Source organism: Amborella trichopoda, chromosome 1 (assembly GCF_054954075.1).
Source record: "Amborella trichopoda isolate Santa Cruz 75 chromosome 1, AtrichopodaSantaCruz75HAP2 v2.0, whole genome shotgun sequence".
Classification (NCBI taxonomy): Eukaryota; Viridiplantae; Streptophyta; class Magnoliopsida; order Amborellales; family Amborellaceae; genus Amborella; species Amborella trichopoda.
The window spans coordinates 42,558,003-42,575,552 of record NC_142336.1 but is presented as its reverse complement, the minus strand read 5'-3'; the positions used below and the strand labels follow the sequence as shown (position 1 = coordinate 42,575,552).

Genomic DNA, 17,550 nt, shown 5'->3' with positions numbered 1-17,550 from the left:
TTGTGGTTCCTTCTCATCTATGTTATCTTACGATTTTTATTCTCATCCTATATTTATATCCCTCTGTCTTTGTAGTAAAGATTTCCTTTCTTTTCTTCTTCACATCCAGTCTTTCTTTTCTTTAATCCTTTCTCTCTCTTTCATTGTGTTTTATGCATGTTTAACTTAGATGCTAGCTTAGACTTTGTAACCTCCATGTTTGTTGCCTTCTTATTTTTCTTGCATTTTATAGTTAGATTTGTTACTCATGTTAGATTTGTTACTCATGTGTATTTATGTTTCCCTAGCTTAATTGTTTATTCGTGGTTCTCCTCTCTTCTTCTCTTTCTAAACCGCTTCTTCTAAAATCTCCTCTTTATCTCAAACCTCTTTTGAACGCTTTCTTTGCTGGGTTCTAATATTGAAATAAGAGGAATCTCACTTTGTCGGTGGTTCGAGAGGGATAAAGTATTAGGACCTAATACTCTCTCAGAGCGTATTTTGATAAGACATACTCTATCAATTCATCAATTTATTTGCACTCAAAACTACGGCGGGAACGAAGTCCCTTGCTTGTATTTTCGAGTATAAACAATAGGTCACAATACCAACCTTAAAAATAAATACACAATGAACAACGCAGGTGTCGCGATTAAAATAATATAAAATTATGTACATTTATAGGTGGCATCACTATAGTTACATGTGGTATTACTAAGCTACCATGCGTGTGTAATTATGAAATGCATAGTCTAAGGCCATGTGTAAACACATATGTTGAAACTTCATATCTATAAATACAGGGAAATTTTGTTTTGATAAGGGAACAACAAAAGAAGAAAAATCGCCTATCTTGGTGAGAAGATTCTAGCCAAAACAATTTGAGAGTATGGTTGTCATCATATGATATAATATTTAGTTAATTATAACTTTACTAGCAGTTTTTTAAACTCTATTATTCTAGAATAAAAGATTTTATACTTATTTATATTTATTTTCAATTGATGTTTGTGGTTGTTTTACCAATTGAAAAACAAATCAAAGATTGAATTGTAGTTACGGAAAAGTCAATCATTATGCAACTCGATGACTAAAAACTGAAATATTAAACTTGTATCTTGAAAGTGTACTCGCTAGAACTAATTGCATCTCGAACATTACCAAATCAAGAGCATTTAATACTTCGAAAAAAAACGAGAACCATAACGTTCTTCGAGATATTCTTTAGAAGTTATTTTTAAAATTTCTAAATTTCTAAGATACCGCCATACAAGGAATTTTAAACCAACTTATAAATTTTACCAGTGTATCATGACATAGATCATATATCTATTATATGGGAAATGACTTTGTAAGATCCTCCCACACCAGTATGTGTAAGACCCTAAATAATCATAATTAAATTTCGTACAGATCTCTAAAAAAATCAAGTCGCACACTCATATGATAATTTTTTTAAAAATCTGTGTCAAATTTAATGAAGATCCTTTAAAGTCCTAAATATATGGATGTGGATCATTACTTGTATTATATAGTACACATTCCCTCACAAAAGTTATAACCCGGACAGACATAGGAGCATATAAAATTTTGGTGGCAAACGCGTAACGGTGGGACAAGAGAGTGGGGTCCTTTCACTGCATTATGAGATGAGTTTTCCTATTCCTCATTGCCCTCATATATCATATCCATTTGCTTCATCCATTTATCTCATTTTTCAATGAGTGGCTGCCCATGGTTGAAGCTTGCAAAAGAAAAAAATAGTTTACATAATTTTAACAAACCGAAAAGGACTTGCAAGATCGATCGAATGAAGAGAGAAATGATTTCATATAAATAAATTTACTTGCTATCATCGTTCCATTAGACTCCACCAAGCATGCGTAAATTGCGGTTTCTATAAGGATGCAACCTTAAACAATCAACAATCCAATTAAGGCACACCTTAAAATTTTATTATAACATACAATTTTGTTATAACTTTTTTTTAGTTTCATCTTAAAATCTATTTTCACACCTAATTAGAAATTTTTAAATTTCAAAAATGGTTAAAATCAAATCGATCTATAAATATACGAAAATCTCGAAAATAGACGGTCTAGATAATGTGATGCAAGATGCACTATTTACGGGACTTAAAAACCTTTTTTTTCATATTCATGCATCTCAATGTCGAGATGATCGAATAAAGGGTTTGTTCAATATTAAAATAACATTTTCTATAGCTTTTTGAGGTGCATCTATGATTCTACATTTTAAGATTGCAACCTTATATAAACTTTTCCCTTTTCCTTTTTATTCACTTTTCAAGTTTTTACTTAGAGACTCCCCGGCCCGGGCAATGGAGTTCCGATGTACCATAACCCCGCCTCTCGCCTTGTTAATTCGCGGCAAGAAAATGATAAATGCCAAAACTATAAAGGAAAAAGTTTATATAGAGCCAAAGCTCTAAACAATCAAATTAGAGCCCAATCTCAAAAATTCCACTAAAAAAAAAAGAGGTTGTTTTGATGCATTATTGATCATGAGAAGATTTCTATACAAACTGCACCCATACTTAAAAGAGACCATTTAAAAGGTATACTATATTTAAATGATTTTTGGTACCAAGACCTCACAACCACTTTTAACCATTTAATTATCCACTTTTAACCATTAAATTATAAAATTGCATCACATCAAGAAGCTCCTCTCTCTCTCTCTCTCTCTCTCTCTCTCTCTCTCTCTGTATAATCACATAGACCAACAAAATTCATTATTAGTAATAATTAGAAAAACCAACAAAATTCATTATTAGTAATAATTAGAAAAACCAACAAAATTCATTATTAGAAATAATTAGAAAAACATATCGGGGACCCGGACCTGTATCACCCTTATCCGCGGAGGATCGGAATAACTTATTACCAATCTAACCCCAAACACCATCTCTTTACGGTCTACACAAAATTCGGTGGTACAATATTAGATATTCACCATTAAGAAACCACCACTTCCAAAAACAGAGATTAATGGCGGATATCAACTCACAAATCAACAAAATATACAGAGACAATATAAGGCAAGAGCAAAACACTCTGCAGACGATCATATGATAAGTTGAATATTCTAAAATAAGCACCATGTCGATACAAATGAAGAAATAAAAGAAATAACTTAAATATTATATATTTTTCATATTTACTTTTAAGAGAAAAGGAAGACGAACAAGAGCAGATACTCTGCATTAATAATAATGCAATTCACATGAATTCACTCTTCTCACTCTGTATCAGAAACAAGATGATGAGGAGTAACAGGTAGAGACAATACAAGGCAAGAGCAAAACACTCTGCAGACGATCGTATGATAACTTGAATATTCTAAATAAGCACCATGTCGATACAAATGAAGAAATAAAAGAAATAACTTTAATAATATATATTTTTCATATTTACTTTTAAGAGAAAAGGAAGAGGAAAAAGAGCAGATACTCTGCATTAATAATAATGCAATTCACATGAATTCACTCTTCTCACTCTGTATCAGAAACAACATGATGAGGAGTAACAGGTTCATCACTATCAGAAACAAGATGACGAGGATTAAGAGAATCATGCATACGAACCTCAGACATGATTTTCCGCAAACCAGGCCTCAGCTCTCTGTCGCAAAACTCCTCGTACTCTCTTCGATCACCCCCTGTCTTCTTCACCTCGACAACAACCAAATCGGGTGTCAATTCGAAAATCTCGGCTGCAATTTCCAATTTCCCCTTCTCTCCCTCTCTTCCCCCTTCCAATTTCATACCACAACTCTCCTTTTTCCTCACTGTGAAGCTCACAACTTTTGCAATTTCCTCCAATGTTGATATAATCGAAGTCACAGGTGCACCAGAAACGAACCTTGCCTCTTCCCCTTTGTTCTCTTCGAAAAGTCCTGACAAATCGAAACCTGGAGAAAATGAGATGATATCAAAGGCATTTAGGCTTGCTGGTCTTGGAAGGCCCCTGGGCTTCACTGGAACATCAGCTGAAAATTCCCCATCGCTCTCCGAGCACTCTCCTGAGCTCTCCACTGCATCGTCTGCTTCTTTGAAAACTCGATCATTTTCTATGTAGAATTTGACCTGCTTAAACCCCTTCTTGAACCATCGATTTTCCATGATCTCTGGTATTGTAATCCTGGTCTCAGGGTTAGTATCCAAGAGCCGAGCGAGCAGTTTGGAGAGATCACTTGAAAACCATTTAGGGCACCGGAATTCACCCTTGTAGATCTTCTTATACAGTAGCATAACATTCGGATCATTAAAGGGTAGGTAACCTGCCATCAAAACGAACAGGATCACGCCACAGGACCATATATCGACCTTTGCTGCATCATAACCCTTTTTTGACAGGACCTCTGGTGCTACATAGGCAGGAGTTCCACAAAATGTGTGGAAGAGACCATCTTGCCTGATCTGATCAGACACAGCACTAAGTCCGAAATCCGAGACTTTCAGGTCTCCATTTTCATCTAGGAGGAGGTTTTCAGGCTTCAAATCTCTGTGATAAACGCCTCTAACATGGCAGAATCCAACTGCACTAATCAGTTGCTGAAAATACTTTCTTGCCGTCTCCTCTTTGAGCCTTCCTTTGGAAACCCTGTTAAAGAGTTCCCCTCCTTTCACATACTCCATTACAAAGTAGATCTTCACCTTTGAGGCCATGACTTCGTAGAGCTGGACTATGTTAGGGTGCCGGACTCGCCGAAGGATGGCAATCTCTCGCTTAATGTGAGACACAAGGCCTCCTTTGAGGATCTTCTCTTTGTCAAGAACTTTGATCGCAACGCTCTGACCTGTTTTTGCGTTCCGAGCATGGTAGACCTTCGCGAAGGTGCCATGGCCAAGAAGCTTTCCTACCTCGTATCGACCAAGGAGGAGACCTTGTGCTGATTTTTTTAGCTGCTTCTTTTCCTCTGCCATCGATGAGCTAGTGGTTTCTATTCCTCTGTAAATCCGCCATTAAAGCTCTTGATTCAAGGTTTGTCGATTTCTAGCTGTGATCGCGAATTCGGTGAAATCTTCAATTCAAGCCTCCTATGATGCTGGACAACAGAGGAGCTGTTCTGGCTTGGACGGATTAGGGTTTTGTATCAATACCGAGGAGCTGTTTTGGCATGGATAGATTAGGGTTTTGTTTTGCCGATCCACCATTGCAACGTTTGTTTGAAGAGGGAAAAAAGTCCTTTAAGGGTTAACGGCAGATGGCGACGGCGACGGTGACGGTGACGGACTGTTTCCGTCACAGACGAATGCCGGCCTTTCTCTTGCCTAACAGAGATGAGAGAAGAAGAGGAGCTGGAGAGTTCTAAATTATCAAATCTTTTGGTTATAATTAATGGAAATGGACTTAATTGGAAAAGCACAAACTATTCATTTTTAATAGGGCCCGGTTTCTATGCGGCCAAGCCCGCATATGTAGAAATGCGGGCTTATTAATAAATCTAATTTGAGATCGATTTTTTATATAATTTTTAAAGACATGTAATCTAACATTAATATCATAAATATGGAAAAATAAGTAAATTTTTAAAACTAAAAATAATAATCCTAATAAAAAAACATTTGGACGGTCAGTTTTCATTGTATTTAGATAGAACACCACTCATATCCATCTTTAATATTGATGCTTTACACTTTTTTAGACTGCATATGTAGTCGACCCAGCCCGCATGAGACAATTTCCCTTTTTAACATAAAGAGTCAGGAATGTTTTTGTCCATCCGATTTTAAATCAAGTAGTTATAAGTATGCAATTGGCTAGTCTTACAGTGAAATTTTTTTTTCTAAAACTCGCTCTCGCTCCAAACTAGTGTACGAAACAACTTCTTGAGTCGAGTACTCTGCCCATGCCATAGTCGAGAGTCCAAGTAACTCGGCCCGAGTAGGGATGCATGCAATAGCATCAAAACAATGTGGTAAATATATATATATATATAACAAAAAATTAAATATAATATATATATATATATATATATATATATATATATATATATATAATAAATTTAAACAAAACACACCTGTGGTAAAAAAAACATGGAGCCAACAAATAGATTTTAAAAAATCTTTGTAACTAGGAGTATTTTACAAAATTTCACAAAAAAAATGGAAAAATGTAAAAATAAGTACTCTTTGCTAAAATAATCCATAATCTTTGTCAAAATAATAAAAAATATAAAAAAACATATTTCAAATAGATTTCTTATAAATTTTTCGAGTTCTTCAATATCCCTGAGTTGGACCTCCAACTCAGGCTCATCCACTGCCCGAGCCCAAGTAACTCAGCTGAGTTCGAGTTGACTCGGCCGATTTATCAAACACTTCTCCAAACCATCCAATTCAGATCTAATGGTTAGTCGCAATTGTGATCTCTTTATAATGTAAATAAATGATATCATAACATTATCATCATTAGAGCAGTTTTCCAACTATTTGAGATCATATACATGAATCTTGGTTCTTCATTTTACTCTATCAATAGTTACATCCTTAGTAAAGCAAAAAATTAGTATATATTTTCTCACTACTTTAAATTATATCTAATTTTTTTATATGGATACGTGAGTCAACCGACTTACCTATTGCCATGTGATCCATTGTCTATCTAACATCCATCTCTAAGATGGATGTCAAATCCACTAAAAGTTGAAATGGATGGTGCAAAAAAGAATTTTAAAACTAATATCTATATTGTTAAAAAGGGTATGGTTTCTATAAGGTTGCAACTTTAAATCTCCGAATTTTATCATAACATGTAATTTTGGTATAAATTGATTCTAGGATTATCTCAAAATCTATTATTATATCTAATTATAATTTTAAACTTTAAAAATAGTTAAAATCATGTAAATCCATAAACATATGAAAATCTTAAAAACAAACAGTCTAGATAATGTATTGTAAGATAAATTATTTATGGGATTTAATATAAAAATATTTTTTTCATATTCATATATCTAGTTGTCGAGATGATCAATTAGAAGGTTTTTCAACATTAAAACAACCTTTTTCCGATTGATTTTTTAAGTGTAGCTGTAGTTCTATATTTTAAAGTTGCAATTTTATATAAACTTTTTCTTTTTAAAAAATTATAAATTTAAATCATTGTCATGGTTGAGATTATTTAACTCTAAAATTTGGATCAAAAATATATCTTTCATATATATTTTGTAAGGAGACTGCATGAGAACAGTGTGAGAGGTCGTCTCACCAAACACTTCTATACAATTACTTAAAAAATAAAATTATATATATTTTTTAAGTAAATTATTTGTTCAACAGGCCGGCAAAGTCGCAGCGACCGCCCTAGCCTGTTTGACAGATGGCGTGAACTTTATAACGACGTAACGTGACTGCTTAACAATCAGAATATCGAAGAGAGCTGGCTATACACCGAGGCTTCGGTTGTCGGAATTAAAACCAAAGGTGTCGTCGTGCCTTCTCTTTATTTGTAACGGAAAAAGACTCTATAACCCTTTCCAACTCAAATTATTGCAATTGGACCCCTTCCCAAAACCCTTACCGACGGCGCTGTTCACCGTCGATTTTGGAGTTCGGCGCTGCGGAGGACTTCAATGGAGTTTTTGGAAATCTAACGATTGTCAATCTTGATCTGATGTTGATTTGGTTGAGACGAAATCGGTTTGGCACGGAGTTTTGCTCAATTTTTATCTTATAACCTCTTATTTTATTTTTTTTTATTTTTTAAACTTATCAAGTGTTTGGTTAAGGGACCTGGTTTCTATGAGTCCATGTATAAATGAGGCGCCTCTTACTATTTTTTATATGGATTTTGGACTTAATTTTTATGGACATGTTAGGAATCTCTAATATGGATATCATGAATATACAAAAATAAATAAAAATAATAAATTTTTTTAAAAAAATTTTTGATAGTTAATCTCATTTGTTTTTAGAGGTAGATGGACCACCTATTTGCATTCACCTTTAAAATTAATGCTTATACCTTTAGACCGTATATGTAGAAATATAGCCCTGTCCGCATGAAACAATTTTCCTTTATCAAATTGCCCTAAATTACCATCGTATAAATACCTATTAATTTTTTTATATTTTATTTTTAAATTTTTCAATTACTTATTCAAATCAATTTGAATCACCCATCCAACTGTGAGTTCTAAAACACTAGTTTAATGTGTTGCCATCAACAATTTTAAAAAATCTATTTAACTACGTGTGATTTCCGTATATTAAAAGCAATAGCTTGTCTCTAATATTTTATAAATACTGTATATATTTAGATCTTCTTTAAAGCATATAATATTTAGGTTTTACGGATTTGTATCGCACCTCAAACTATACAAGTTGACATCTAGTTGACTTCTCATAGCCATATGGGGATCTTCTTGTAATAAAAATAAATAATTTAATAATCTTCAAAGTTTATGTTATGAAAACGATCCACCTATAAACTCTCGTTTCTTTTCTATTTTACACAATTTCCATTTGAGAAAAGGGTGTGGTTTGTATAGGTCAAAGCTCTAAACAATCAAAGTAAAGCACACCTTCAAATGGGATCGAGAAATGTAGTTTTAATATTGTAAATCTTTGTGATAACATTAAAAAATATTTTCATTTTTAATTATAAAATTTAAAGTTTAAAAACTAGTATAGATCGGACAGATCTATAAATACTTGAAAATCTCAAAAATTGACCGTAAAAAACTGTGTAGTCAGATACACTATTTCCAAAACTTAAAACCTATTTTTTTTTCATGTCCTTGCATCATGATGCTGGGATGATCAATTTGAAGATATTTGGGCATCAAAACAACCTCTTATAGTGAAATTTTCGATGTCTCTAATTTGATTGTTTAGAGCCTCGGCTTTGTATACGCTTTTTCCATGAGAAAAAAGTTCGATCGCAACGTTCAAAAAAAAGATAGGATCGCTATTACCTAATTATTTTATTCAACAAGGTGGCATAGCAATCATCAATCTTTTTCCCTTATTCACTAAAATTATAAAACGAAATGATTAATAATTGTTTTATATCTAATATTAATTGTTTTGAGGGCAAAGGAGTGGTTTACAGGTCCCGTTGAAGACTTTCTAGAATCCGCCAAAAATGAAAAAGCAGAGCCGAAGACAAATATACCAGATTTCGTTAAATTTGAAAGTTTTCGGTGACTTGAATACACGTGGCACACTGGTGAAACAATAGAACCCGCGATTTGTGGAGCTGTGGTCAGCTTGACTCGCCAGATATTTTGCTCAACAAACTGATGCCGAGTTTGGTGTTCTGCCAACCGACTTTCACTCTTTGGAAATTCGGAATCGCCCATTTGATCGGGAATTAGGAGGGGGTGAATTGGTTTAATTTGTAATAGAGTAGTCTCCTGTAAAATGCCTCTTTCATATTTTTACCTCTTTTTAATTTGTTTAATATTTCTTTAGGTCCTCCTAATCCCCTCCCTGGCATAAATCCTTTTGTTCATGCTTTTATTTTTGAGTTTACATTATTCTAGGTCGTCGGCTTGGACCATCTAGATCGGCAATCCGGTGATCTAACGGGTCTTTGTGATGGATGATCCATCCCACCAATATTTGTTTTCAACCAATGTTTGCATATAACCAAAAGGTTTGTAAATGGTAACAACCCCGTTATGTGTGCCCAGAAAATTACTATATTATATAATAAATACTTATAAGTATCAATCCGGTATTTGTCAAGCCACAATTAAGGGATGGTCATCTGTTAAAAAAACAAGGGACCATATCTCTAGAGAGGAGTTAAGGCATGCAATGTTCAAATAGAGCAGCGTAGGGCATAATGTAGGTTATTTTTCTATTTCTTTAAAAAAAAAACATATCCTATCTTTTCTAAATAAAGAAATAATTTAGGATATGATAGAGAAAATTGTAAACACACCCTTATAATTTTGCCCAAGGGAATTCCCCAAAACCTAGAACTCAGGTCTAAAACCCATCACATTCTCAGGTCTAAAACCCAGACTTGAACCTATCTAATACCCCAAGCTAGTCATCCTAGACACCGTTGAACCTAATAAACATTATCGAAACACTTATATGATACCCAAAAACTTGAAAATCGATACCTTAAAGTCCTAACCTTATATACTCCTTAGAACTCACTCAAAATGGACTAAACTTGATTTCAAATTATAAAAAAAGTCACAAGCTTTTCCAATAGTCCAATAATCGTTTGTATCTGAATATACAGTTTAAAAGTTCTGATAATTGTAGGTAGAATTTCCATTTTGGTCCCTAGCCTAGGACTCGATTTGAGTAATGTGGGGCATTCTCCACAACCCATGGCGAGTCACAGACCCATGTCGGTAAAAATAATACAGGTTGGGGGGGGGGGGGGGGGGGGGGGGGGGGGGGGGGGGGGATGGGTTTCGAAAAATCATCTTAAAATCACTAGAAATTCATAGAAAATCCAAAATTCCCTACAAAAACCTTAGAAAATCAGCTTAGAAATTAGGAAGCCTAGAAAATTAGAAAATTAACCTAAAATCCACATAAAATATTATGGAAAAACCTACAATCTAAAAACCCTAAAAAAATCTCTAAAGATTCCTTCCGAACTAAATCCTAGATCGAGGTAACCTAGAAAACCTTATGATAGAAAGCTCTAATTCTCCACAAGTTAGATTTCCCACAAAAAACCGTTTAACAATTCCCTAACTCAAAACCACCCTAGGGATAAGATCGCCTAGGTTTCCCAAATCCCTCATGTGCCTATTTTTTTAGGCGAAAGAGAAGGCTTCAAGATGTAAACAACATGTGGTCATGACATTTGCCCCAACTTTTTGTTTTTTGGGGTTAGTATCTCCTCCTTTTTCTATTTAATTGTATATTTTCAATTTTAGTTTATTTATTTTTAGTTTAGTTCATAGATATTAATTCAGTGTGAAACTAAGTCGGCATTGCTTATGGATCTAAAAGAGGCAAGTTCCGTTCAGTTGTTGGTTGTGCCGCGCCGCCGACGCACCCGCATGTTCGTGTGTGCACGCTCGCGTGTGATACCACCCAATGCACATTGAAGGATAAAAATGGATAAAGTAAATGAATGTCACTATCCATCGGATCAACCCTAGCTAGACACTAGTCGTTTAAAAAACGGATCGGTGTCTCGGATCGGGCACTTCAAAAATCTATTCGGATTAGTGAATAGGTGATCCACATCGAGAATCAACCGAATCGGTCGGATTAAGCTTTAAAAAAATCCAAAAAATTTATTAAATTTCATTATAAATGTTGTTTTTTTGGAATTCAGTAAAAAATAAGAGTACTGCATTATTAACTTTCATTTATTTCATCAATTTGCGAAATATTGAGATGTTACTCCCTATATGAACTTATGTTAATCATTAAATTTACATCATATAAAAAAAAAATCATAGAATTATCATTAAAAAATATATATAATTATACATAGATTACAATAAATAGTAAATTAAATCAATGAAAAAATGGCCACTAAAATCTCGATTGGTAGAAAACTCTAATCTGCTAAAAAAAAACCCAAATTATTACAACCTAATTAACTTGATATTATAACTGAAATTGAAATTGTTGGTTTATATTTTATAATTATTTTATTATACAAATAATAACAAATCCAAAAAAATAAGAATAGGTGGTGCTACATTTTTTATTTTATTTTTTGACAATATTATATTACCTTTTAATTCTTGTTATATTACATTTTGTTTTTTTGACAAGAAAATAAAAAATATATATATTATATTACATTTTTTTTAAAAAACCTTTTATTTTTTACTTTTTCCTTTTACTTTTTTTTTTATATATATATTTTTATTATTGAAAAACGTTTTATTTTTTATTTTTTCCTCTTACTTTAGTTTGTTTCTTGTAGAGGACAAAAAAGAGGTTTTTTTTGTAAAAATCCTTTTATTTTTTATTTTTTTCCTTTTACTTTATTTTATTGTACTTTATTTTGTTTCTAGAGGACAGAGTTTTTTTTCAAAAAAGGAATTTATTTTATTTTACTTTATTTTATTTTACTGTACTTTATTTTTTTCCTTCAATTTTATTTTGTTTCTTGTCAAAGACAAACAAAGTGTTTTTTTTTTATTGAAAAACCTTTTATTTTTTATTTTTTTCCTTTTACTTTACTTTATTTTGTTTCTAGAGGACAAATAAGGATGGCGCCCAAGAGGCTCAAACCCGAGACGTCGAAGGAGATACCCGAGATGTCGAAGGAGATCTTGAGAGTTAAAACCAACTGCACTAGGTAATAATAGTGTGCTTTTAATGGCCGTATAAACCTTATAACCGTTTCTCATGCATGTAAGAATTACCCCACATCGAAGATTTAACATTTGTTTGTATGCTATAAATCCTTCTGAAGGGGAAATACCATGTGCGTTGGTTGCGTAGCAGGTTATGACCCATGTGCGCCTGACGCGTTAAATTTTTAAAAAATTGCAAACTCGACGAGTCACTATAGCGATTCGGCGAGTTATCGCTACGAACCGCCCGGTTCTCTCTAGACACGGGGGGTTCTCCGTGTTTTGCTACAACCGGCACAGGGGGGTCAATTCCTGTGTCGTCCGATGCGATTTGGCGACATTTGAACACTGGAATAAACAATAGTTGGTTGGGTTAGGATTTAAATGTTAAGAAATATAAGAAGAAAATTCCGGCAAAGCAAAAAATGATAAAATTAGACACCAACAATGTCCTAAGATGCTTTAAGTCCTAAAATGGGGTATCTTCCCATCTACATGGTATGGGGCCTTTATTTCACACTTTTTGGTGTCAGAAGAGACCATCTTCCATGGGAAAACATATACCGGGCCATCATGACCGTTTTGATATGAATTTTGCTTGAAACTCCGAGGATTTAGTGGACTTCTAGCATTTTTTTTTTTCTTTTGGATTCATGCACTTTTCCATAGAATTGTCAAGATTATATGTCATTTGGCAGATGGAAAAATTAAGGCGAGTCTGCTACAGTCGTTTTTTGCATCGATAAGCACAAAAAATAACCCACATTTGACAAAGTTATGGCTTCGACAAGTTGCTGAAAATGAAATATTCTGCAACATCATAAAATTAGCCATGTTTTATGCCCGGACGGGCTTCAATCCGTCCCCTGATCCATTGTGAAGCCCTTCAAGTCACTTCGACATGCATGTGATAATATCCCAAGACATCGTACGGATGTGAAGTCATCATGAAAGTACCAAGGCGAGGTTAGATGGACTGTAATTTGCATAACCATGACAACTCACAAAATTTTCTCTTAGATTTCTTACAATCTGGGCAGTCATCTTCTACATAATATATAAAAAAATAATCCCTAGGTGACAAGTAAGACAACCAAATTTCTGTATGATCCCCTTCACCATTTGTGGGAAATTTACCCAATTTTAGGGCAATGTTGTAGGAAATTACTATTTTTGACATGTAGGACAAACCATAAGACCTACATAGTATATATCAGTTCCCTTTTGGGAATGTACGGCATACATACTTCTATTTGGCGTGAAATTGGGGGTTTTTGACCTTCAAAAATATTTGTGATGGTACTGAGACTGTCGGAGATTGATTTCTGGGGTATCTCTATAATTTATAGCTTCTCAATCATACATAGGGAGTATATGGTACCCCATTATTTATTTTCTTATTACAAGACACATTTGAGCTATAATTTGGAGGATGGCTTTGGAGAAACAAGATCTATCTTTGTGGGGTTCTTTTAAGTTTGGGCCATTGCACTCCATGGCATGGCAAAGCTTTCCTAAACCATGGATTTTATTGGGAAGACCCTTTGCTATGAAAAGTGAGGGTTCCATAGACCTAAGCTCAGTTTGATCTTGAACAAGGGCTCAATTGTGCTTCTTATTGTTTTCTAAATATATTTGGTGCCGAGAAGTCGTAGAAGTTGCAACAAAACCACCCATGATATCTTTTTAGTTGTCTTTGGGGCATTTTTTTGTTTTTTTCAAACTTGTATATAAATATAAAAATTTCCTTTCTGGACTAAAAGTAAGCATCACAACAATAATATATAAAATTCAAAGAAACCTTGGCAAAATGATGCTTTTATAGAAAACTAAGAGAACTATTGCATATATGTCAAGGTCAGCAGGAGTGATGTTGTATTCATCTTCATATATGTGGATAATATGCTAATTGCCAGTAGTTCAATGACTTTTGTCTCAAAAACAAAAGCTTTATTGTCATAGCCTTATGATATAAAGGATCTTGGAGAGATATCATATGGCTTAAGAATTAATATTATAAGAAATAGAGTAGAGAGAACCATTCAGTTGTCCCAATAAAACATATTGTAAAAAATTCTTAGGGAGATTTGAGATGAAAAACTGTAAGCACACATTTACCCCGATTGATGAGACAAAGCGAAGCCTAGCTATGTATCCCAAAGATTCAAATGAAAAAGATGTCCCAAAGAATCAAATGAAAAATTGTAGACACATATTCGCCAGTGAGTATGATTTGCAATCTAGCATATTCCAAAGCAATATGGGCATTGAGCACCGAAAGGATATTAAAAGAGTACTACAATATGTAAACAGAACAATTAATCACGTGCTTACCTATGGAGGAGGCTTGGATATTCAGATATAAGGATATTTAGATGCATGCAATCAAGGCAATCTAGATGACTTGAAGTCCATACCTGAATATATATTGCACCTTGCTAGTGATGTTGGTTCTTGGTGCTCAAAGAAACAACACATCATTGCAGTTTTTACTATAGAGTCAGAGCATGTGGTATGTTTAGCAACAAAAGAGGTCTTCTGGTTGAAGAAGTTTCTGAATCAGTTGAGATTCGACCATGTCAAATGATCATGCTTGAGGATCTTTTACGATAACCATCCTACAATTTCTATAGCTATGGAGTCATGATTTCACAAGAAATCAAGGCATATAAAGATAGACTACTAACATATACCGAATGAGATCCGAGCAGGAGATGTTGATGATGCTTATTTTCCTACAAAGGATATGTTAGTAGATCCATGAGTAATGGCTTAGTGGCAAATGTATATGCCAAGCATGTACCTCGGATGGGCTTGAGATAGTGTGGGGGACAGTGATTGTATGGCCTTCAAAAGCCAAATGGGAGCTAATAAGATTTGTGGCCTTTAAAGGTCTGAAGAGCACGTAAATATCATGACTATAATGAAAATGTATTCTAGTGGGACTTTGGTTCATGTGGGCTTAGTATGGTATTTTATGGTTTTTTTGTTGACTTGTTTGGCTTGAGTGGTCTAGACCTAGGAATAAGTCCAAAATATTTAACCCCTGTACAAGTACGACTATTGAGGGTTACATTACAGGTTATTCCTCATTGAGGTCATAAAGATGTCTAAGGATGATATTGTGAGTCAGAAGGTTGGTGTTCTCCTGCATGTGGTTCGAGGCTTGCAAGAGCAATAACCAAATCCTCAAAAACCTTTGCATGACACGTGGACATAATAGCTATATTATGGGAAGCAACCCGAAATGTGTCAGATAGATCTATTGAAGAGAGAGTCCCCTACACGATTGCATTGCATTTATCTTTATAGATATGACTTGCTCTTAAAACTATAATCCACACATTAAATTCGTGATCCCTCTATTTATTGGCTAACTTTAATGAGCCAATCATGAACGTTTACAATTAAGAACCCTATAAGACCAGGAGCACCCAATGACTTAGTCAACTAAAATGTCCAGTTTCATCCAATCCCATAATCAACGACACAATAAAACCTAAGCATAGGGCGACAAGGATATTCAACATGCGTAACTCCTTAACATAGGCTGAGTCAAGGTATCCAATAAATAGGGAATTGATTTATGCTTTGGATATTGTGAAAGAGGCTGGCACCCACTGACTATTCCATAATAAAAAGACTAGTTATTTTATTTCGCATCAATACCTATTTCTTTTAAACTCATTTTACTAAAAATAAAGCATGAATAACAAAGAGGGGCAAATGTAGACACTTTAATTTTGGATAAATAATTCTAAATGGAACTCTAAACCTAGGAAAGACATTTTCCCTTAGCCTAAAAATCCTAATTAGAATCGCTATAAATATAGACAACCTAATAATTACTTTTTCATCCTTACTTTTTTATAACTTCTTAAAACTTTGCTTCAATCATCAAAATGCCCACCATGGACCACCTCGGACCTAGAGTCAAAAGAGAAAATGAATTTGCCACCCCATTTTAGCACACCATGGTGTGAGAGCTACCTACTAGCTCTTGCACACTACAAATTGTGGCGTGGAGCACATATATGGCCAAATCATGGTTGTCTCAATGTCAAGGTGTCTTAGGACCCCCAAAAACCTAATTCACTACGATTAGTAGAAGGAACCACATAAACTTGGAGATAGGGACCCAAAGAACCTATGAAGTTGCCTTTGGGATATATATATATATATATATATGAAACAACCAAATGTAGGGAAGTTAAGTTGAAAAATATAATTTTAAGAGCTAAGTCAAAGCAAAAGAGGATAATTTGAAAACAACCCTAAAAACTGTTGAATGAGATCAATTTCCTAATGTAGGACATGAGGAATTCCAAGATTGGAAGATCCATTTGGTAAAACGGCCTAAATTTGTGCACACTATAGTCGAACACATGCACACCCTAATTTAAGGCATGGCTAAGTAGAGGTCTCATATTGCTCCACTTTTTATGGTTAATTTTCTATGTTTTTTAAAGGATTTCCAATTTTAAAAATCTCATTTTGAGTTGCATTTCCAAGATCTTAAATTCTTAATTCCTTTTGAGGTGCATTTCCAAGACCTTAAATTCCAGGACTAGAGAATCCTTAGAAAACCTAACTCCAAACCCTTATTACAGAGACCTTAACACATCTTAAATCACCAGGATACTTAACCTAACCATTTATATTCTTAAATAGCACAAAATCCTAAGATTCATATCTTATTGGTTACCTAGAAATGTGTCAAGAAATATTTCTATGATGTTATGACTCCAATACATAAAATGAACCAAAGAAACCAATATATCTAGGGCCATATCCAACCTTATATTTCTATAATAGGAAAACAAAGGTTTTTTACATATATGTAGGGTTCGTGAGGAGTTCCAAGAACTTCCAATTCCTGTTACAATATACATCAATCCTTAACACAAGGCCGGATACCTTTTGATTTGAGCCTTGAAACAAATACTTACAGACTTTACGAAAGAAAATGTAACGAACTATGAGGGAGATCAATACCAAGGAGCGCATATGCCTATATACCTGAATATTTGCACGGTGTACTGACCACGTCTTGGTCCTCATACTCTAAGGATTCAAGTGAGTGTGTGATCTCCAGTGTTCTCTCTTTGTACTTGCACGCAAGAGAAGGGTAGCACTATCATGGGCTTGTCTCCTTCACTGAGTGTAACAAAATGGACTTTAAGGCGTGAGTGTTGGAAAGACTAGCTTCTTTCCGATCAGTCCCCTCTCTCACTAAAAAGTACGTTTAAATAACTTTCTAGATGATAAAGGATAGAAATCTATCAGGTTTAATTAGATCCTTGA

At 34.2% G+C, this 17,550-nt stretch overlaps 1 protein-coding gene across 1 annotated transcript; it reads right to left on the bottom strand.

Moving 5' to 3' along the window:
• Positions 1-3,180: 3,180 nt before the first annotated feature.
• LOC18425657 (CBL-interacting serine/threonine-protein kinase 12) lies at positions 3,181-5,286 on the bottom strand. The gene has a single exon (XM_006830195.4). The coding sequence runs from the start codon at positions 4,925-4,927 to the stop codon at positions 3,494-3,496; it is 1,434 nt and encodes a 477-aa protein (XP_006830258.1). The 5' UTR covers positions 4,928-5,286; the 3' UTR covers positions 3,181-3,493.
• Between the last annotated feature and the right edge of the window lie 12,264 nt (positions 5,287-17,550).

Coding starts and splice junctions, on each gene's coding strand:
- LOC18425657 (XM_006830195.4), bottom strand. CDS start 4,927: ATGGCAGAGGAAAAGAAGCAGCTAAAAAAATCAGCACAAGGTCTCCTC.